The sequence below is a fragment of the Nannospalax galili genome, unplaced genomic scaffold (assembly GCF_000622305.1).
Source record: "Nannospalax galili isolate Female #2095 unplaced genomic scaffold, S.galili_v1.0 scaffold229, whole genome shotgun sequence".
Lineage (NCBI taxonomy): Eukaryota > Metazoa > Chordata > Mammalia > Rodentia > Spalacidae > Nannospalax > Nannospalax galili.
Genome location: NW_008360328.1, coordinates 5,272,588 through 5,295,772, shown reverse-complemented (window position 1 = coordinate 5,295,772; position 23,185 = coordinate 5,272,588). Strand labels below are relative to the sequence as shown.

The window sequence follows — 23,185 nt, the reverse complement described above, 5'->3', positions numbered from 1 at the left end:
ACTTTTTTTTTTTTTTTTTTCCATTCAGAAAGTCGCCCCCTTGGGGGCAGTTCATCCCTAAGGGTTTCCTCGAAAGAATCAGAGGCGGTGCAGTCATTGACAGAGAATCTCTCTGTTTAGCCCCGAAAGCCACCCTCCGAAAAACATGCCTGCCTTCAACAGATTGCTTCCCCTTGCTTCTCTCGTGCTCATTTACTGGGGTAAGTACAGCATCCCGCCATGCGAAATACAGATAACGGGGAACATGCTAACAATAATGACACTTAGTGATGCTGCTGGTGACGAAAAGGCACTTTGTTCGGCTTCACTCTGTGCATGTCTGCCAGACGTGGAGATCCACATGCCTTCCGGGAGAGCTGGGTTTTGAGGTTGCAAAGGCAAGGTGCCTATGTGCTGCCCTGTGGCTTGATTTTTTTTCCTCCAAACCTTCTTCGATGTTTCTCCTAGTCCTCCTCCTTTCCTGATCATTCCTAAGTTGGGCTTTTTCCCCTCCCTTTTCCCTTTACTGAGAGGGAATATAATCACGTTCATTATTTTAAAACGTAGCTTGCAGTGACATTCCATTTCTCAGCAAGGAGTCAGTTCTGGACATCCCAGTTGGCTTTCAGATTCATTTCCCTGTTTTCTAAAAGGTGCAAAAGCTGAGTACATGGATTGTGAGAGTGGAAATACTTTATCCATTTGCTGAATGTTAACAAGGAATGGGAAGAACACAGGCTTCAGCCATTCGCTGGTATTCATTGACAGACAGCTGGGAAGTGCATTTGCTTTGCATGACCATGTGGAGCTAAGGTGCTTTGGCATTTAGTGAGCTGGCCCCTCTCCACCTCCTCCCACCGCCTTGGTTGTCAGCTGTGAGAGACTGAGATGACTTTGCCCCTCCATATAAGGGCCTTGTGGCAGTAAGGACAGCCAGGACATCTTCAGGCTTAGCTTACAGTGGGGAATGTGAATGTGGGCCAATGGAATTGAGTATATGGAAATATCCGAATATGTGATAAAGACAATGTTTTACTGTGTGTTGATGTATGTCTCAGTTTATGAGTGTGTGCATTAGCATGCACCTGAGCATGTTAGGGTATGTGGATGGACTGTTGAAACACAGCAGTGTGTGTGTGTGCACACGTGTGTGCATGTGTGTGTGCATGTGTATGTGTATATTCAGGCTCTTGGACCAAATATAGGTGCTCTTCAGTTGATAGATTGCTTTTTGTGGGCTTAGCTCCTTCCTCCAAGCTAAAATCATTTTTTTAAAAAAACATAATGGATTATACTCACCTCTCTTATAGAAAGTAGGAGTGTGGAATTATGCTCCAGGGCTGGGCATGGCACTCCTTCTGCCTGTGCAATGGCAGGCACACTCATAAGAACTGCCTCTTTGCTTTAGTATCACTTTACAGGCTCATACAATAACAGTAGCTGCATACATTATCTGGATTATTCATGTGACTAGAGGAAGAGTCCAGTTTCCTGTTAAATAAAATGCCTAATGAGACTAGACTAGGAAGAGGGAGGGGGACAAATAATGCCATCCCCTGAGGGCAGACTCACCGCAACCCCAAACTTGGAGATGAAGCCTACATAACAGGCTGACAGTGAGCTCACCTGTCTTGAAGATCAGGGGATTTATTTGCTCCAGGAAAATGCTAGGGATGTTAAGTTTAGGAGAGGTTAACCTGGCAGGATAAGAGAGGGTCTGAGTGAGGCTCAAGTTGTAGAGAAAGGTTAGTTGGACCTGCAGGGGACTTTTTGTCTCCAAATTCTAAGTTCTTAGGGTCCCTTCCTAAATTCTAGTGGAGGGAGCAGAGATACTGTAATTTTAGAACTTTTTGACTGGGACTTTCAAGGCTCTGGTCTGAGTCTCAGTTCTATTTCATTTTTACTAAGTAGCACTTTCAGATCACCAAGTAAATGAATAGTCTTGAAGTTGGCACAGATGATATCTAAGCAGAAATTGTTCACGTAATATTATGAGAATTGGCAAAAGGTCCATCCTCCTCACATCCTCAAAAATGTTTGGGCCAACTAACTATACACATCTAACTACACACAACTAACTATACACATCTAACTATACACAACTAACTATACACATCTAACTATACACATCACATTCATTCTCAGTTTCTTTTTAACTTGAACATTGGCTCAGCGAAAGGGTTTCAGAACTCCTGGTAGTTTAGTGTAAGAAAGCCTCATTCATAAATGAAATTTTAGTTGCTTACAATTCTAATATCCATTATGTCTTTTGGTCATCACATCATGGGAAATGATGGGAGACTGCTCTGAGAATGTGAGCTCATAAAGGTGAGTGGACTTGCTAGAGAGCTGATGTCTTCTAATCTCACCCTTCTGGTATCTCTTGTAGACACGTGATGCTACGTGTAATTGCCAGGTGAACACCAGTCCTTGGATTTCTCTTCTGAGTTCCCTCCTTTCCCGACACCATCACTTTTCCTAGGGCTTCTTTCATCCCTTAGCTCCCGGTACCTTCTTTACTTTTGCTCTCCAGGGCCTGTTGTGTTGTGGGAGTTTTCCTTTTGCCCTAGCAGCCCTTCCTGGATCTCATTCCTTCAAAGCCCTGCTAAGTAACCAGCTAATCTGATAGACCAAATCATTTCAGGATGTTAGCAACTAAAAATAACTTCATCATGAACCCCACCCCCTTTTTGGATATTATTTACATTCTAATTGCAGCCTTCATTATCTTACTGCAGAGGAAGAATTCTAGGGCAAGCTTAGGAGGGGCAATTTGATGATAACCAAAGAGAAGGATCTGAGGGAGCAGAGGAGTTGGTTGTTCTTAAAGATTATCACCATTAATTTGTCATACTTTCCTTTCTCATGTTTCTTTGTTATTATAGAAATTGAGGAGGAGTTCCAAGATCAATGATGTAGGAAAAATTATTTCAGGAGATTGTGATACCTAGTATTATGGGTTGAGCTCTTCCTTCTCTTGGGTACCTAGAGGATGTCACAGAAAGAATGGCAGTGGTATGCTGAAGAATCAGAAGGTGGAGCTAGAGACTTTACTGTCGATGAAACGAGCAGGATGTCTTGTTGCAGAGGGCAAGCAAACCAGGTAGGAGAACTTTGTGGCCATTTTGCAATGTGCTGTCCAAGATTGTAGGAGCAGAGTTATCTTGCCTTGAGACTGGACTCTAACTATGAGGAGGTTTGCAGGGGGTTTGCTCTCTGATGACATCTTGGAAAGGGCAGCCCCACTCCACACATTATCATTCCATATCCACCATTCTGTGGAGTCTGCCTCCCCTCCCTCCCTACAACTGAACAGCTAGCTGTACTCCTACCTCCACTGCCAAGTCTTCTTGCTCAGTAGAACACAGCCCCCTCATCTGTTCAACAATGTAAGCCAGCTCTGCTATTGACTTCACCCAAGCAAAATCACCTCCCAATCTCATCCTTAAAGATTGTTTTCTTCTTCATTTTTATTAGTTCTTTGAGAATTTCATACAATGTACTTTGATCACATTCACTCCCTTACCCAGGTCCTCCAAGGTTCACCCCCCCTTCTCTACCCACCCAACTTTCTGTCCTCATTTTTTTTATACCCACTGAGTCCAATTCGTGCTGCCCAGTCATTCTCAGGCATTGTGGCTGTCCACTGGACCATGATCCACCTACCAGGAGTCACACCCTTTTAAAGAAAACTGACTCTCCCTCTCCCAGCAACTATCAACTGGCAATAGCTGCTCAGCTAGGGGTGGGACATCATTTTCACTTCTCTTTTTCATGTCTGGCTTGAGCTTGTGCAGATCTTGTGCATGCTGTCACAACTGCTGTGAGTTCATATGTGCAACTGCCCTGTTCTTTCTGGAAGATAATTTCCTTGTAGTCATCCATTACCTCTGGCTTTTACAATTTTTTTTTTTTGCTTTCTCTTCCAAAATGATACCTGAGCCTTGGGAAGAAGGGTGTGATATGGGTGTCTATTTAGGGCTGAGCATTCCACAGTCTTTTGTTCTCCACACCTTGATCAGAGGTGGGTCTCTAGGTTAATCACCATGTACCGCAAAAAGAAGCTTCTCTGATGAGGGTTAAGAAATGCTTTAGTCTATAGGTATAACAACAAGTCCTTAGGAGTCAGTTTGATACTATGTCCATTTAGCAGAACAATAGTAGTGGGTTCTTCCCTATGGTATATGACCTGTCTAGTCACAGGTTCTCAGTCCTGATAATAGTGTCAGGTATGAGTTTCATGTTATAGAACGGGCCTTAAATACAATTGGAGAGTGATTGGTTATTCCCATGACATTCATGCCACTATTGCACCAGTGGGCCTGTCTTGCAAGGTTGGTCATTATTGTAGCTTACAGAGTTCACAGCTAGGTAAGACTGAATGATTACTTTTCTCCTCCAGTAGGGTGTATAGCACCTTCTAGCACTATGAGAGCTAGCTGGTAGGGATGAAGCCTCCAAGTCAGTACTCCATGATTGATAACTCAAGTATGTGATATCTTTAGCAACAGAGTTTTACTGACAAGTTCTGAACAGTAATCAAGAGTGTTGACAATAGCCTGAAATGTTTGGGGGTCCATGGGACCTCACTAGTCAACAAATGCTGTGAACTCTGCAAGCTACAATAATAAACAGCCTTGCAAGACAGGCCCACTGGTGCAATAGTGGCATGAATGTCATGGGAATAACCAATCACTTTCCAATTGTATTTAAGGCCCATTCTATAATATGAAACGCATACCTGGCACTATTATCCAGTGAAAGATAAAGAACTTTAATGACATTTATCTAAAGCACATAAACATAAATTAGTCCACTGAATTATCATGACCTATCCACTAGCTGTTATTTTTAACATTTTATTGAATAAACAGAGTCTTAGAGACGTAGTCAAATACATCCTTCAGGTGCCAAAAACCATTGTCATCCTACCTCTGTAGGTGTAACTGCATTCCTTAGGACTCCTCCATTCATGCCTCTGAGGTTATCTACATTGAACCAATTTGACTTTACTACCTTTCATCAAATAGAGGGGGCACCAAGGATCAATGCTACATGAAGTTCTTGCTGTATAGTCTCTGTTCTCTGTCCAAACTTTTATACAACTATAGCTCCCTTGATTTTTTAGCTCATCACAAACTGAAAATGTTTCTGATCATTTCCCCCTAGATGTTGTCCCTCCTCCACTGAAGTGGTAAGCCCAATCTTCTACAGATTGCCAGATAAGGATAGCCCAGGTTCTTTGAGGGTTTAAAATTAATTTTTATATTGAGTGTTTAATTTTAGCTCCAATAGGCTATACACTCCAAGTTTTAAAATAAAAAATAAAATTTGTTGACTTCTAAGCTTTTCAAACCTGACTAACTTTTGACTCGGTTCCTACATGTCAGTCTTACTTTAAGCTCTAAGTTTTTCTCAGACAAACAAGCTGATCATTTGGAGCAAGCTAATTTTTAAATGTCATTGTATATTGTTTCATCTTGGTGATTCTGTTTTTTATAGTTTTTTATTATTTTTACTTTATGTGTATGCACGTAATGCCTGCCTGTATGTAAGTGCACCCATGTCATGCAACGCCCACGGAGGACAGAAGAGGTTGTCGGATCCCCTGGAACTGGAGTTATAGTTGTTAGCTGCCATGTGGGTGCTGGGATTTGAACATGGGTCTTCTATAAGAACAATCAGTGTTCTTAACTGCTAAGCCATCTCTCCTGCCTGGTGATTCTGTTTTTATCATTAATTAATGAGCAGGGGCATTGAGGAGCCTTCGAAATTCTGATACAGGACCCCTGGTCGTTGCTTTACTTTTGAATCTTGCAAATACTTAGCGATATAATTTCTTGCCAAATAGTTTTTTTGTATTTATAAAGAGCTTCAACATCAGAAAATATTTGTTATTTTGATTTTTAAAATTTTTATTTGTATTTTGAACTTTATTATGTGTAGGAGTGGTATGCACGCATGTACATAAGGACAGAAGAGGGTGTTGGATCCCGAGGAACTGGAGTTACAGATGGTTGTTAGCCGACATGTGAGTGCTAGGATTGGAACCTGGGTCTTCTTCAAGAGTAACCAGTGATCTTAACCAGTGAACCATCTCTCCAGCTCCTTATTCATATTTTGAGATGGTCTCATGTAACACAGGCTGGTCTCAAATTCAATTTGTAGCCAAGGATGACCCTGGACTTCTGATTTTCCTGCCTTAATGTCCTGAGTACTGGGACTCCAAGCATGCACCACCACGCCCAGTTTATGTCACGTTGGAGAACTGAACCCAGAGCTTCAAATGGCTTCAAATTCAATTTGTAGTCAAGGATGACCCTGAACTTCTGATTTTCCTGCCTTAATATCCTGAGTGCTGGGGCTCCAAGCATGCACCACCATGCCCAGTTTATGTCGTGTTGGAGAACTGAACCCAGAGCTTCATGCATGTTAGGCAAGCACTCTATCAACTGAGCTATATCCTCAGTCTAAAATTTGTTATTAATTTATTTTGAAGAGACAAGGTTTCACTACATAGCCCAGACTGGTCTCAATGTTGCAGCAATTCTAGGTAGCAAATATTTCCTGAAGTTGTGGGTGGATGCATATGCCTTTAAACCCAACAATCATAGACTGATTCAGGAGAATTTTGAGTGCAAGGCCAGCCTGGGCTATATAGCAAAACTCTGTCTCAAAAAATAAGATGAAAAAAAAATATATCACTGCACTAAACTTATTTTTTATAACATTTGGAGTTGAGTATAATTAAATTTCTCTTCAACTTCAGCATTCAAATGTTGGAAGACAAGCCTGTTCTGTGTTTAAACTCAGCATCCCATGTCCCCTCATTCGTTCCTCACCAGACTTGTTGGCAGGCTGCCTGCCATCTCGTTCCTCTTTGGGCATGTACTCATTGAACAACTTCCTTTTGTAAAATGTGACATCCTGAGCTGATCTATGCAGAACAGATTTGTTCTGAACATTGCAGCACTACTCCTCCTTCCTTCTGCACACTATACATCTGTGAATGCAACCCACATTTGTGCTTATTTTGTTGGCAGCTGTGTCCCATGTTTGATTCACTCTAAATCTGCAATCTAGTGGACTTACCTTCTTTCACTGGACTTTGAGTTTCTAGAGGGCAGGAACTGTAAGTCCAAACCTCCATGGGGCAGATAAGGGACCCACCGTCTGACACCTGCAGTGTTTGAAAGCTGCCTTCTCTACTCTGCACAGAGTCTGCTCAAGCCTAAGGGGTCAGTTCACCATGTTCTACACTGATGCTGCACCATCCACCATGTGTCCGAAAACATGATTCCATCTTGGCTTTAGAGCAGATATCTCACATTACGAAGGACATACAGGTCTTCACAGACTGGGTCCTCTCTACCTTTCTAGCCTCATGTCTCACCAGCCCTCTCTTCCCTTCTCCCGAGCCCAGACACAGGTAACTATCTGCCCCTCTGTGGGAACTGAGCACAGAGCACATTGCTAGCATGATTCCTCATGTGGTCCAGTTTAAACAGGATTAGAAATGTGTTCTCTGCTAGGCTATAAAGGCCTTAAGGGCATGGTTGGTGTTTTGCTCATCCATGGATCACTAGCATCAGACCTACAAAACAATGGATTTCCATGACTTCTGGACGAATGACTGGGTGGACAGTTGATGAATACAGGCATGGTCTGTCTCCCACCTAGATGCCAAGACTTTGAGGGCAGGGTCAAGTCTATCCTGTGCTGCATTTTTGTTGCTTCCAGAAGACTTTCAGTCAGTGTTGGATGATCAGCCTCTGCTCCATCTCGCTCTGCACCCATTCTGCTCATGCGTACTCAGGGAACTCATGTGCAGGGGTCAACACATGGACCTCATTATTTTCAAGTGTATCTCATAATTCTTTCTTCTCTGTCTTTCCTCCCTCCCTCCTTTTTCCTCAATGCCTACTCTGTCTCTCTCTCCCCTCTCTGTCCCCTGTCCACTCTCCAGTCAGAGTCTGCTTCCCTGTGTGTGTGGAGGTCCCCTCGGAGACGGAGGCCGTGCAGGGTAACCCCATGAAGCTGCGCTGCATCTCCTGCATGAAGAGGGAGGAGGTGGAGGCCACCACTGTGGTTGAATGGTTCTACAGGCCTGAGGGCGGTAAAGATTTCCTTGTATGTCAGACTGCTGCCTCTGGCCTTTCTTTTGCTGCCCTGTGCTGTTGTAAACCTGGCTCCTGACAGTCTGGGGGATGACATTCATTCCTCTCCTGAGCACTGACAGCTCCTTAGTAGATAACTGGCAGTCATAGATTAGCCCAGGGTTTGTGCAAGGCAGGGCACTTGGCCAGCTGAAGCAGCCCTGGTTGCAAACAGGAGGACAAAGAGGTAAACCAGATTGAGAGCCTGCTGTGTGCTATATACCCCTGTTGGCCTCTAGCAGGTATGTTCATCTTCTACACAGTCCTATGAGATGGATTTAGTGGAGAAGTTGAAAGAACACAGGCATCATTATGTAAAATGGTACAGGTGAGCCCTTTTGACTGTCACAGTCCCACTGAAATAAAAACAGTGTTGACCAAAGCTTGTATCAATTCGTATGCCCAGGATAGCTCTGCCGGTGAACTATGCAGCTACTTCTGCTGTGCTGTGCTGTGCTGTGCTGTGCTGTATCCTGAGTGACCATGCCACCATTCTCCTCATGAGGAATCCCCAGACCTCCCTTTCCAATGATCCAGACACTAAGGGACTCACTCCTGGAAGAACAGGGAACCTTCCAGACTCTGTACCTGTGCCGGGGTCAATGTTGGCTCTGGTTGGTTAGTGCTAGTGCCCATGGGCTTGCTCTTTCAGAACACTGTTGATACTCTCACTGACTCTGAGCCAAGTGGTCTGGGTTTGATTCTCCACACTAGCTAAATGTCCTTGGACATGCTGTTCAACCTCTTGACAGTTCAGGGTTTTTATTTTAAGTGGGATGAAAAACTAAAGCTTCATTATGGGCTGTTACCAGGACTCATGAACTCTAATTTATAATGCATTTAGAACAGTCTCTGGAATATGGGAAGCGCATTATTAAGTGTTTGTTAGAGAAAGAGAAAATATGGAAACTGAGGCTCAGAGAGTAATATTGTTAGTAAAAGAGATTAGAGTTTGGTGGCCTGACTACAGATTCAAGGCCCTTTTTAGCTTTGCCTTGCTCTCATGGGAGGGTGTCACTCCTCCCCAAAACTTCTGCTAGAGTCAACAGCAAGAGGGAATTGAATTTTGTTTGTCCTTTCTTTACTAAAGGTGGATTCATTCATAATTTTGGGTTCAATGTGATATTTTGATATAGGTTGGCCCAGTTTTGGTGCCAGGCAGGAACTAGCAGAGATATCTCAGAGTCTAGCCAAGTGTTGATAGTCACACACCAGGAACGCTGCAACTGAGATTAGTCACCCAGTTTGCAGGAAGCCAGGGGTCTTGACCAGATGTGAAGGGCCCATGGACCTGGTCATGCACTAGCTGCCTTCACTGCGTCCCCACCTGCCCCAAACAAGAAGGTATAACTGAGGAACTAATGATACAATTTCTAGGAATATGAACTTGAATTTCAGTTACCACCTGTGGCTCCTGGAGACTACAGTGAAAAAAGTGTCATAGGATGAAAGTTTAAGAGACCGAATTTGACCCAAAGCCAAAGCCCCACACTCCGTTGTCAGCCGTCTTCTCCTCACCCACACTTTGGCATTAGGAATTCCTGTTTGGGACCTGGCTAGCCTGTGCCACAGCCCCCATAATGGGCACCAGCTGAGTCAGGCTTTGAGCTCAGGGCTGTCAGGAGTCTTCCTTGCTGATAGAGCTGCCTTCTTGGTCTGTACACCTCATTTTCCCACTGTCTGCCTCATTTCTTACTATCTTTCCTTGTTCCCCTTCTGTCTCCATCCTTTCAGTTTCCTGCTCCAGGTCTCCTGGGTGTGTCTATCACCTTCATTCCTCTCCATCTTCCCTGTCAGGCTTCTTCCTGCCAGTCTCCCCTCACCATGTCCTCATGTCCAGACGCCTGTTTGCCTTTACATGCTGACCTCTGTCTTCACTGTCTTCCTCTGTTCCTCTTTATCCCACCCCCATCTTCTGGATATTCTCGTAACATCATCCCTTAGCTGCTCTGTCCATGAAAACTTCTGTTCTTCCCTCTACCCTGTGCCCATCTTGGCTCTCTTGCCTCTACCTGCCTCTGCTCCTCTTTCTGCAGATCTACGAGTATCGAAATGGCCACCAGGAGGTGGAGGGCCCCTTCCAGGGCCGTCTGCAGTGGAATGGAAGCAAGGACCTGCAGGATGTGTCCATCACCGTGCTTAATGTCACTCTGAATGACTCTGGCCTCTATACCTGCAATGTGTCCAGGGAGTTTGAATTTGAGGCACACAGGCCCTTTGTGAAGACCACACGATTAATCCCACTCCGAGTCACTGAAGAGGGTAAGGCATGAGATCTCTTCAGGGGGGTGGGTGGAGGACAGTGGCTTTCCATACTGTCCTCCTTAGACCCTTAGAGAGCACACACACCTATGCATTCAGACATGCCTTCCTTGCATAACACACTTTGCACAACCTACTTCATTGGAGTCCTTTTCTGTGTCTCTCCTCAAAGAAGAAAGGCTTGGATAGGAGCATGACCTCTTCCTGGTCCCCTAGAGAAAGGACAGCCTCCACGAGGCCTAAACCTAACAATTCAGTTATGCCTTTTCATCTGGCAGGTGTTGAGTCCCTGGCTATATCTAGAAGTCATCTCTTCTGTCTGTGAGCGGTATGTACCTCCAAACCAGTTGCTTTCAAACCTCAGGGAGCTTCAGGTCTCCTGAGGCCTTTCAAAAATGCATTTTTGCATTTTGTAGAATTTGCCTCGGCTCACACATTGCTAAAGGGTGTTGATACCTCTGGGAACCATGGTTTGAAAGCCATCCTCTGAACCAAAGTTTTACAGGTAATTATCTGTCTCTACTATCACACATGCAAGTCCTTCCTCATCTGTAGCCTCTCTTTACACATATCCAACCTCAGCTAGGAGACAGACACAAGTGTAGATAGCTCTCCAGTCTTTAAAATCTGCAGACTCTTTCAGCTAATTCCCCATAAGCAGGTGGGAAGTACTCTTGGTAACCTCATGTTTTTGTCTAGCAATCTGAGTCCAAAATCTTGGGGAAATGTCACAAAATGTTTTTGTGCTACTTGTAGACTTGGAAAACTGGTTCATGGCCTTTCCAAATGCTTCTCTTTTGTGTTTCCTCATCTGGGCTAAACCACTATGCCATCTCATTCACCTTTTCTCAGACAGTTTTATTGCCAGAATGTTCCTTTTGCTGTCCTAAGGTATAAGATGGTGAGCAGGCCGTGGTGCAGGGTAAGAAAACAGAAGTCAAATTAAAGATAGAGCTCTTCCTAAGCGATGAACTGGAGGGATCTTAACCGCTAGGCTGCAAGCTGATTTTTTAAACCATGCCATTGTGATAAAATCAAGGAAGTGACCATTTCTGGGTCTTGAGAGTGAAAGACATAGAAAGTGTCACAAACTCAAGGAGAAGACAGTTCCAGTGCTGAAAGTTCATAGTGCTCAGGCCACCCGAATGAAGACTCGACAAGCCATTTCCCCTCTCAGAACTGTGTCCTCTGGTAAGAAGCAACCAGGATGGACAGGAAGCTCTGAGGTAAACATTTGTTCAAACGTTCCATTACCCTCTCATGTTTATGTCAGCTCTCCTCCCTGGGGAAGGGAGCCTGGTGCCCTCTTGTGTTCGCCATCGGGAAATGTTGGCTGGTGTCTGCCAGACCAAAAGCAGGTGCCTGTGTGTCTCTACCTCCTGCTCTCTCAGGCTTTGGCCTCCAGAGACCCCTGGGGACACAGCCAGTGGGAAAGTGTGGCACAGCTGAGCTAGTCTGTCTGTTGGGCACCAGAGGAAGCCTGGGGTAAGAAGAGAAGGAAAAACAAGTCTATAATTAGAACTACAGAGCTATGCAGATGGTAGGGCTGGAGAGAAATTTGGACAGCATTTAATCCAGGTGCCTCTACATCACCCTTGCAGATGTGACCAGTAGGTTCGGGGTGAGGTCTGGAATGTGTTCAGATCACCCCCTTCAGGTACTTGGAGGGTATAGCCCTGGTGCCCCTCTTTTGTGGCTGAGAACAGCACTGGAAGGAGTGAAGGGCAGGCTTAGGAACAGGAAGTAGAGTGGTGTAACAAGCCCGCCCAGCACCCAGATCTTTCGATTACCAAGTCGTTAGCTCTCTTCCCATGGGGTCTTTTCCTTCCACCACCATCCCCACCCCCAGCTGCTCTGCCCTTTTCTTTTTGCCTCTGTAACCCCTTGGCAGATCTCCATGCCCTTATATCACTCAGAGGCACACATGTGTCTGTTTCCTCCATTGTTGCAGTCCCAGGGAGTCTGTCTGTTCTCTATGTTCAAGCTGGATTTTTCCAGGCTTAGTCTCAACCTCCCCACTCTGAGGAAGAAAGCCGAGACTTCTCTTCCTATAAGTGACAGAAATACTAAGGGCATTTTCCTATGTTACTGCTTCCGAGCTATTACAGAAAAATAGAGGTTCCAAGCTTTAAAGTATGTCACCCATAATTTATCAGGTTGCAGCAAGCCCATCAGAAGACATTTGAGAGATGTTTTCATGTCCACATACCTCCAGCTTTATCTATGACCTCCAGCTCCAGTGGGAGAAAGACACCTGAATGTTTCTCAAGGATTTGGAGCATTTCTCTGAGCTGAAGGTCATGACTGAAGGTCATTCTTATGCTTTTTTTTTTAACAGGGATGCCTTGGGAATGACTTCTGCCCTGTAGCTAACTGGAAACCATGAATCTAATTTGCTAGTGGGAACTGGGGACTGGAGGGATGGATGCAACGTTCTTCCTTCTAGGAAGGAGTATTTATATACACCATTAGGACATTTGTCATGAATCATGCTTTTTCATTTCTGTTGATCACGTACCAAAAAAGATCGATACTTTTTTATTCACTCCTTCAACAAATGCTTATTGCGCACTTCAAATACATCAAGATGAGACAGAGGATGACAATTCAAAATTACATTCTCACACAGACAAGAAGAAAAGGAGGACATCACAGTTCAGCCAGGGATGATGAAAATTGTGCATGAAGTAATAACTCTACATGAGAAGCTAAGAACAGTTTCCCATGGAAGGGATCTCAATGCAATCTAGGAAAACCCTGGGGAGGTTAAAAAGCAAGACAGGGTCCCAGGACAGGGGTGGCCATGATGGGGCATACAATCTACGAAGAGGAAGAGGCAGAAGATACAACCTGATAGTCAGAAACATCACAGTGCATAAGGTTATGGCCAACCAAATGGAAAGGAAGTGAGGAAGAAGGATTATGAAGGGCTGTGCATGTCATGTCACCAGAGTTGGGCTTTATCCTGGAACAGGAGGAGGCGGGCACTGAAGGGTTTTGAGATGGGAAATGGCAGGATCTGTGTTTCAGAAGCAGAACTCTGAGGACAATCCAATTAGTTTAGTGAATCCTCCACCGCTTGGGTTTGGCATGATCTGGAAGACCCTCATTCCTCCTTCCAGGCTCACAGGGAACATATTTCTACCACTGGGTGGGCTGACTGTGGTAGCCCTAAATAACCCCTCCCTCTGGGGATATCACCTCCATTACCTACAGCTTGGAAGTCATAGGGAGTTGGAATAAGGCATGTTCCTTCAGTCTGTGCAGCTTTCACACTTGGTAACGGGACATTTGTTGTTGTGTTTGTTTGTTTTATGGTGCTGAGGAATGAACTCAGTGCCTTGCACATTCAAAAATAAGTGTGCTATCCCTGAGATACATCACAGCCCACACAAACGATCTCTAAATACACTAAGTGATATGACACTCACGACAACGCAGGGTGGTGTGAATTATTATTCCAACACTTTACAAATTAAGAACAACTTAACACAACTTAGACACAACTAACAATGCGCACACATGTGTCTATAATCACTTTGGCTCCAAGATTCCTTCCCCTGCTCTCTTCTTAGACCCGTCGCTCTCCCTCATCCTTAACTCCAGAAGAGCTGAAAAAAAGTCAAGTGAGAAAGCCCACAGGAGAGTCAAAGGATGTGAAATTCCTTTGACACCCTTATGAGTCCCTCTACATTCAGCGTTTATTTGAGGTATCCTTGAAAACCAGCTTCACGGATCCATGACCCCAAGGACCATTCTGGCTCTCTGCACACAAGTGTTCTGAACCTCACTCTCCTCCTTGCAGCTGGAGAGGACTTCACCTCCGTGGTCTCAGAAATCATGATGTATATCCTCCTGGTCTTCCTCACCTTGTGGCTGCTCATTGAGATGATCTATTGCTACAGAAAGGTTTCCAAGGCTGAAGAAGCTGCCCAAGAAAATGCGTAAGTCCAAAGATACCCAAGTGATAATGAGAGCTCACACACTGAGAACATGTGCTCTCAGAGGAAGGCTTAAGCACCCTCTGCCTTTCTATATATATACTCGCCGCCTCTCTCCTCTTAACAATCTATGAAGGATATGTTACCATATCCATTTTACAGATGAAAATAGTAAGTCTGGAAGCATTTTCTTATGGCCACTGTAAGAGGCAAATTGAGGTTGGAATTCAGGCTTGCTGCCTCTTGGCCTGCACATTCAACCACTACAGAAAAGAACATCAGCTGCCCCCACAACCCCATAGGGTTATCCATTTTCCTAATCATTTCATAAATGCCAAGGCCAGATGCATGGAGTGGAGAAACTGGGAAATGAGCCCAGGCCTCTCTACTCCTAACATTCATATTCTTTCTGTCCCATTCAGCTGCTCTCTCTGGATCATGGAACACTTTATCCCAGCTGGGCACTGTCCTTTATTAGCTATGGAGTTCCACGCAACATAGTCTTTCTTTTAAAACTTGGTAGTAATTAAATACCCTAAGTAGGATCTTCAGTCTTCTAGCGTGCAACCTCCACATTCCCCACTTTCACCAAGACCCCAGTCACTCAAGAGTGAGACCATGTGAGAAATATAAGAACAAAGAGTGTCTTAAGACCCTATTGGCCTCTTATTTGGGAAGAGGAAATGGGGCGGGGGAAGCCCACAGATTTCTAGCAACATTGCTGAGGCAATACTCAAAATGCCTAGGGCCATGAAAATGTTTGATAACATTTTAATTCATTTTGTGTGATACCCATGATCTTAGGGGGAAAAATTATGACTGATTATACAGAAAGAAGTGTTATTCTGAGGAAGCTCATAATTTCAGGTGACTTAGTTGTATGGACTTCAATGCTTGAACAGGAAGTGCTCATGTGTGAGTAGAGAGAATACTCAGGCTTGGACATGATATACCTTCAATTGGGATCACACAAGAAAGAGAGTTGGAACAAAGGCCTCCGGCAGAGGCAGGGTCCCCAGAGAGCTACCAGTCACACAAAGGGTAGACCAGACAACAATCAGCTTGGCAGCTTAGAGAAAAGCCAAGAAACTTATCTGTGTTGGCCTGACTTCAAGAAGAAGAAAAAAAAAAGATTCTTGGAAATGAGTAACCACAAGCTTGCTGTCAAGGTGTTTAGGATTTAAATAGATATGCATGATCAAGGAAACTTAAGATGCGAAATTCAATAGAAATTGTAGAAATAAGAGAAAAACTATTCAGAGAGGACCCACTGTCTACCAAGGCCTAATAAGTTTCCCCAGGCTAGCTGCTGCTGGAGCTGAAGTCATGATTTGATGCAAAACTAAAAGTTACTGTAGAAAGCAATCTAGGTGAGCAGTAATCCAAGAGAAGTAACAAATGGCAGGGTTAGGTCCCAGGAGATTCAGACACAACAAAAAAGTATTGGGAAAAAAAGGCTAAGAAAATAAGCTTGTTTAGAACAGCTACAGGAGGGCTGAGGATATGTCTCAGCAGTAAAGTGCAGGCCTTACATGTTTGAGGCCCTGGGTTCAATCCCCAACATCACACAAAAATAAACAAAATGCAGACAGTAATAAAAAGGAACAAAAAGCCAAGGAGTAAACACCTTGTTAAGATTGATAGATTTGATACAAAACAATAGCATTTTTTTCTGGAAAAAAATATAATCGATAAAATACTCAATGGATTGGTTCAACAGAAGATTAGATCCTGGTGACCAGAAGATAAATGTGAGGAAACTGCACAGAATGAAGCGCAGAGAGAGAAAAAGATGAAATGCCATCAAGAAATGTGAAGGGGAAAGTGAGGTGATCCATTATAGAAGACAGACGAAGAAGAGCAGGTTACCTGTACTCAGAGATACAGTGGCTGGGGAAAGGGATGACTTCCCGAATCAGAACCATGATGCTTGCGGTCCACTACTCAGGGTGACTCAACCAAAGAATTCTTTTACTTCAGGAGGATATGAAAGCAATTTATATATACAGTAGAAACTATTTCAAAGTTTGGTTTTGATGTCTTCTCAGATTAGCAATATACAGGTAGCTCTCTCCTGATGCTGGGCAGCCACAGTGAGCCTCAGCTTCCAGTCAGCAGATCATTCTGCAGGGCACCATGTTACTAAGTAAGCTATGATATTTGGTAAGGTAGGCATATTAAATGCATTGCCATCACATATCAAGACATAATCCCACAAATCAAGGAGCATTTTATGTCCTGGGTAGGGTAAACACATAAATCTACACCTAAGCACAAACTTCCTTTAAGCTGATATAAATGGCAACTACTAAGATATCAAATATCATCTGTGTTGAAACTTTGAAAGAAATGTTTGTAATATCAGAAACATGACAAGGATACCATCTCCTTCTCATTCTATCCAATACTATATTTGAAATCCTAGGTAAACTACTAAGTAAAGTTCTTAGTTTCTTTTCCTGTTGCTGTGATAAAATAGTCTGACAAAAGCAGTTTATGGGAGAAAAGTTTACTTAGCTCAGAGTTCCAGGTTACAGTCCACCATTGCAGAGAAGGCACAGCAAGCAGGATCTGGCCACAGCACATCAGCCCTCGAGAGCAGAAAGCAACCACTGTGTGTGTGTGCCAGGGCTCAGCTCAGTGTTTGCCCTCTTATACAGTCCAGGAGTCCCTGCCTAAGAAATGGTGGCACTACAGCTGAAATGGGTTGTCCTGCATCAGTTAATGCAATCAAGACAATCCCTCACAGACATTCTCAGAGGCTAGACCTTAATCTAGACAGTCTCTCACAGGTATGTCCAGAGACTTGCCTTCTAGATGTCAGATTGACAATTACTACTAACCATCACAAATACAAAGATAAATAGGATTGAGATTTACAAAGTAGGAAACTACACTGTCATTATTCATACCTAAAGTATCATTATCTACATAAAATTTCCTTAAGCAAACTATTAGAATGCTTAAGAACATCCCATAAGCTTGCTGGTAACAAATCAAACTTCAGACGTGTATCATATAGTGTAGTTCCACAGAATCACATCACCTAGTGACACCGTAATCATCTTTATGTTTATACTTTGTGATGTTCACACAATGACAAGATAATCTAATAATACATTTCACAGAATGTGTCCCTGATGTAGTCATGCAAGACTACAAAAATTACCTACATTTCAGCAACAAACTTAGGAACATATTTAAAATCCTTCAAGAATGCTTTAAAACTGTAACTGCAGTAGTGACAAATGTTCATCAATAACCAGGAATAAATGACAAAAGAGACTCTGAAGAAGAAAATCGCACAGCTTTACTGCAAACATAAGAAAAAGCAAAAAGATGGAAAAGAAAGCCTCACTATTCTAAACAATTCTCTCCCAAATTAATCTTCAAAGTCAATGAAATTCTAATAAAAATCTCTATTGGTTTCTCAAGGCATTTGATTAGTTCATGTTCAGGTCACTTAGAAGGCCAAAGGGTCAACAACAGTTTACAACAAAGCACAGCTTGATATAGTTCAGGTTTTGCAAAGCACACAGGACTTCTGTCAGTGTTTATTTTCCTTGTTTGAAACACTTTAAACAAGTAATTATGGCTTGTGGTCCACAAGTTTGCCCGCCCCTGATCTAAGTTGGTTAAAGAGAAAAACAATAAATTTGGAAGACGTAGTTAGTAGGAATTTTCTCCGAAGAGACAAAGATTTCTTATAAAGATACCACAGAATTGCTTCTTGGCCTTTTGGCTAAGGTCAAGTTTGGATCTAGTAGAGAAAAAAGTTTGTGATACTAAAAATAGATTCCCCTTCTCTCCATGAAACAAAATTAATTGGTAGTCAATTTTAAAAGTAGACTATAAAACTTGAAAATTCTATTAAAGGAACAGAAGAAAATATGTGTGAATACAGAAGATTCTTAAATATCAAAAGCACAAATTAAAGACGGAAAACATACTACATTGTACATTAAAAAAAATCAATTGTTTATGGCAAGAAACCATAGGAAAATTTAGTGTCAATATACTTAGGCAAATTTTCGAGACATGAAACAATGAAAGAAAATCACTGAGGAAAAAAACAAATATTTCAGAAGAAAAGCTAGAACAAATACATCATTATAGAAGTAGAAATCTAGATAGCCTATATTTTATATGAAGAAACACTCAACTTCACCAGTAATCAGGCAAATGAAAATCAAAGCAACTATGAAATATAATTTCACATCCCTTCAGTTTACCCCAAACTTTAATTGAGAACACTAAGTCCTGAAGACGCTGTGGATAAATGAGAAATGTTCACACACAAATCTGGGAGAGGCGTTATTGTGATCTTCTGAGAAGGCAACTCTAATTCTGTCTTAATTGGAAGGTCTTGCAGAGCCATTCTGAAGACAGCCATGTCCCTGGGCTGCATGTCTTCCTGTTTCCTGCTCTCTCTACAATGACTACTAAAGTCCTGCTTCTCTTCCCCTCCCATACCCTCTACAGGTCTGACTACCTTGCTATCCCTTCAGAGAACAAGGAGAACTCTGTGGTACCTGTGGAGGAATAATGTGGTGTGATTTGAGGTGATGTGAGGGATTTTGGAGGGAAAAGTGGATGCGGGTGGCATGTTTCACAAGTGATTTTTTTTTTTACCATCCACAACTGAAATGACTTTCAGTTCAGTCCTTTACACCAATTTCTATTTCTCTCAGCAGCCCCACCCTCAGGGTACTTCTTTAAATTAATGCCCAAGTCACAATGCTTTGTATTATATCAAACCCTTCAGGAGATGAATGACTTTGGCCTGGGTGTTGGGCAACCTAATCCCCTTGTTGAAGATAACAAGGGCATATTAATTCCATTCCCTCTTTGTTCAAAATGTATTTGGGCAGGGCTGGGCTGGACATCCTCAGTGAGTTATTCTGTCATTGGTAGGTGACCTGAACCCTGAAGGACTGGATATCCCAAATTCAGTGATGTCAGCAGCATCAGGAAGATGCCCCAAGAGTCCCACTCATCCGTCCTATTCACCATACCTCCACCTCTCACTTCCAAGCTCCATCAGAACTCTACACATCCTGACTGTACCACATCTGAGGAGCCAACATCTCTACATGGACTCAACCTCACCCTGTTCTCACTTTCAAGAAGCAGCTCCCATCTCAATTAGAGTTGCCCCCTGTGCACCAAATGACTCTGGATAAGCACTGGAAGTAGTATTCTCTCTGCCCCTAACTGGCTAGAATTGGTTCATTCTCCACTGCTGCATGAGAATGGATGTCTTACTGGAGGGAAGCAGTGATGAGCTTGGATTAAAGGCAAAAGCATGCCATGTACTTGGATTCCATTGAAGTCAGTTTTTCTAAGTTCACAGCCTACTTGACTAGAACACCAGAGAGAAGCAACCCCTCTCATTTCTCCAGGGACAACAATCTTTAAGCAAAGGCTGGGATGGTTTCTGAAGCTTAGCGCTCCAGGATTAGATCTCCACAGTCCTCAAGGCCTGGAATGAACCCACATCTTTTAAGAAGCCAGGGAAGGACCCAGGGAATTTTAAGTGGTTCTTAAATATGATACAACATATTCTGATCTTATTGGGAACATGGGTGTGTATCCTATCCTTGCTGGTGAGCACACTACATGAGCAGGAGACTGACATTCCTAAATTTTTCCTCTTGTAGTATCTGTGGATCAGTATTATTCCTCATTTTCCAGGGTTGCTGCTGAGACTCAAACAGGGCTGAACTGAACAGGACACTTAGGTGATTAAACTGGATCAGAGATGAGTTTTCAGTGCCGCCCAGTTCAACCTCTCTGAGACGGAAGATTTTGTTTTTGAAGACATTCGGCAAGACTGTAGCTATCTATGCCTCTTGCTCAGCTGAGGTTAACTATGATAGATTCAGAGAACCAGAGACTGGCTCAGAAGGCCATGAGACACGGAAGATATGAGATAGACCTGAAGAATTTCTTGCAAAGATGTATGAATCTGAAACACCCTCTAGAAAAGATGGCGTCAGAGGATATCTCTATCAAGAAAAACTCAGCAATGGATAACGAGCAAAGTAACAGTGGGTGGGTGGCTTCTAAATACCTTACCTCTAGAGTTGTAATGTTTGGGTATTTGGGGTACTTTTTCTAGATTTTAGAACAGTAGTCAGTGGGAAGATTTTTAATCAATATCTAATTTTAATGACTGGTCCAAGTGCAATATTCTTTATTTAGCCCCTAGTGATAACAAGGGCAAGAGGCCTTATGGAAAAGTGGGATTCAGTAAGACAAATTTCCCTCAGATCTAGGGAGATATACAGGAAAGGCCATTCTCCACTGGTGATGGGCTTCACATGATGAGCTCACTTTTCACCCTTTCCATCCCTGGGGATGTACCTGAAACAAGACCGTTAATAGATATTAAGAGTCTGATTTCGTTGAAAAAAGTACTTGCAATAAATTCAAGACCCTTCTCACTGGTGAATTTTCCACACCACACTTATGAAATAAAAGAGTTACTCTCGAACATTTTTCTTACTTTGCAATTAGGGTGATAGGCTTGAATTAGTGCAAGGCTTACTGAGTCACAGGTCTGGTTGATGCCAGACCTTGCAGCAGGCGCAAGCTACTTCTGCCACTTTCTCTTCAACCATGCATCTAACTTGTAATCACACAGTATGCTGACTGCCTTGTCCCTTCTTCTCTTCTTAAAAAAATCCAATCTAGATAACAGAATTCTGAGTGGCTTTTAATCCTGACTGATATCAATCACATGTCCATTACAAGGTATCTTCTCTTTCCTGATCTTTTTCTAGCATCTCAATTCTTATTGGTATTTTCATTATAGCCATCTGGCTTGAAAAAAAAAGTTTTGACTCTGATTATTTTCTCTCTCCTCCACAATTGGTGAGCGATGTAAATGCTATTAACGTTCAGTATTTCCAATGATGAAACTGAGGTTTTGACAGCAAACAGCTTTGCAAAATCATCAGGTCACCTAGTTTACTGTCACAGGAGAGCTCACTCCCAGTTCAGTTCACTTGCAAATTGGGCCCTGGCTGCCTCCTCCCTCATTCTTCCTCCCTTCCGTCTTTCCTCCTTCCCTAGCTTCCATCCAGCTCTTTGCTTCCTTCCTTGTCCTCCTAGCTCAGACTCTACTACTGTCCTGCTTCTTACATTGTGCTTGATGGATGCTAGAAGCAGGCTTTGGGAGTCCGTCCCACTCTATGTCTGTCTAGTTGGCTTGTGCATCATTTCTCCAAAATCACAATAGAATACCTTTCTAGGAGGCTTGCTCATAACGATAAATCAACAAGGTACTGTGATCACCAGCCTACTTTAAGACCTTCAGCATCTTTGTTTCCTCCCATCTGATAAGAAAAAAAAAAACCCCAGACTAAATGTGTGCAGTGCTGGAAGCTTTGTCTGGCATGCTATTTCCTATTAAAGGGCTTAGAAGAGTTTTCAAGGGCTATAACCATGTAGAAATCCCACCTGTTGTCTTGGTGCTGGATATTTCCTGTGACTGATCCTCAATAACAATTTGTTAAAGGTCAAGCGAGGCTGAGTCTAATTTTCCCTTTCTTACTGCTTAAGAGCCATGAACTTGATTACTTATCTCACTGGGTCTGAAGCTCCTTGCCCTATAACCTTTCTTGTCTGCTCGGTCTTGCATCAAGCCCTAGACCTTCCGTGGAACTACTTGGACAGCCAGTTCCTGTCTATATCTCAGCCTTCATTTTCAGTCTGTTTAATAGCATTATCCTTTGGTTTCTCCATCCTCAAATACCTGCACACAAAAGCTTTCCTGAGTTTCTGGTTTTGCCTAGAAAGGAAGTTTTCAATGTAAGATTATGTTGAGAAAGCAATCAGTGGTTAAGACAGAGCTGGGGAGACAGCTCACTTGGTAAAGTGCTTGCCACACAAGCATAAGAATCTGAGTCTGACCCCATGTAAAAAGCCAGACATCATGGCACACACTGGTAATCCCATTGCTGGGGAGGCATGGACAGGCAGATCCCTGGGCCTCACTGACCAGGCCAGCCAGCCTAGCTCACTTGGTCATCTCCAGGCTAGTAAGAGACCATATCTCAAAAAGAAAAAAAAAGGTGAACAGCACCTGAGGAATGACACCCAAGGTTGACCTCCACATGCACACGCATACAAGTTCATGCATACATACATATACACACAAACACTCACATGCACATAAGAGAAGACAGAAAGACAGACAATAAGGAACAGAAAGAAAGAAAAGGAGAACAAGCTAGGTGTGGCAGTATGCACTTGTAATCCCAGCACCCCTGGAGGCAGGAAGATGTGCTCAAGGCTAGCCTCAGCGACATATCTAGTTAAAGACCCTGCCACAAAAAGCAAAAAGTAAAATGAAAGACAAAAAGAGACAGTAGCCCCGTCTTCTCCCCCAATCACTATTAGTACCTCAAAGTAAACTATGAACCAAGTGTAGTGTAATAGTGTATACCTATAGTCCCACCTTCCTCAGAATCTGTGAATCTACCTGACATAAGCCATAGGGAAATGGCTGTGACCTTTGCAGAAAGAAGCAAGAGCTGGACACATATCAAATGTATCTTTGATTCTTTTCCACTTTCACATGGAAATAAACAAAGCATACACACACACACCCCACTTCCTCTTACATCTTTTTATAAATGAGAATGCCCTAGCTCTGTGAATTCACCTTCTCACTACAAATGTCTCTAAGCAGGATTGGGTATGCTTACTCATGAAAATGATCTTCTACTTACTACATGTTCAACACACATTTGTGTCAAGCAGTAGGTAAGACTCTAAATGAATTCCATAATCTTAAGTCTGTAAAGGTGTGTGTGTGTGTGTGTGTGTGTGACTGTGTGT

General features: G+C 43.1%; 1 protein-coding gene across 4 annotated transcripts in view; it reads left to right on the top strand.

Moving 5' to 3' along the window:
* Scn3b (sodium voltage-gated channel beta subunit 3) overlaps window positions 1-22,459 on the top strand; it is a 23,566-nt gene extending 1,107 nt beyond the window's left edge. For 3 of the 4 annotated variants that reach the window (XM_017796340.2, XM_008826040.3, XM_017796341.2), the window contains 5 exons: window positions 29-200; window positions 7,946-8,109; window positions 10,172-10,397; window positions 14,203-14,341; window positions 14,761-16,349. In XM_017796340.2, the coding sequence (XP_017651829.1) occupies window positions 146-200; window positions 7,946-8,109; window positions 10,172-10,397; window positions 14,203-14,341; window positions 14,761-14,839 (663 nt within the window). In that variant the 5' untranslated portion in view covers window positions 29-145 and the 3' untranslated portion in view covers window positions 14,840-16,349. Of the gene's footprint in view, window positions 1-28; window positions 201-7,945; window positions 8,110-10,171; window positions 10,398-14,202; window positions 14,342-14,760; window positions 16,350-18,820; window positions 18,901-19,252 lie in introns of those variants that run through there. The other variant, XM_008826041.3, reaches the window with a different exon arrangement.
* The last annotated feature ends 726 nt before the right edge of the window (window positions 22,460-23,185 follow it).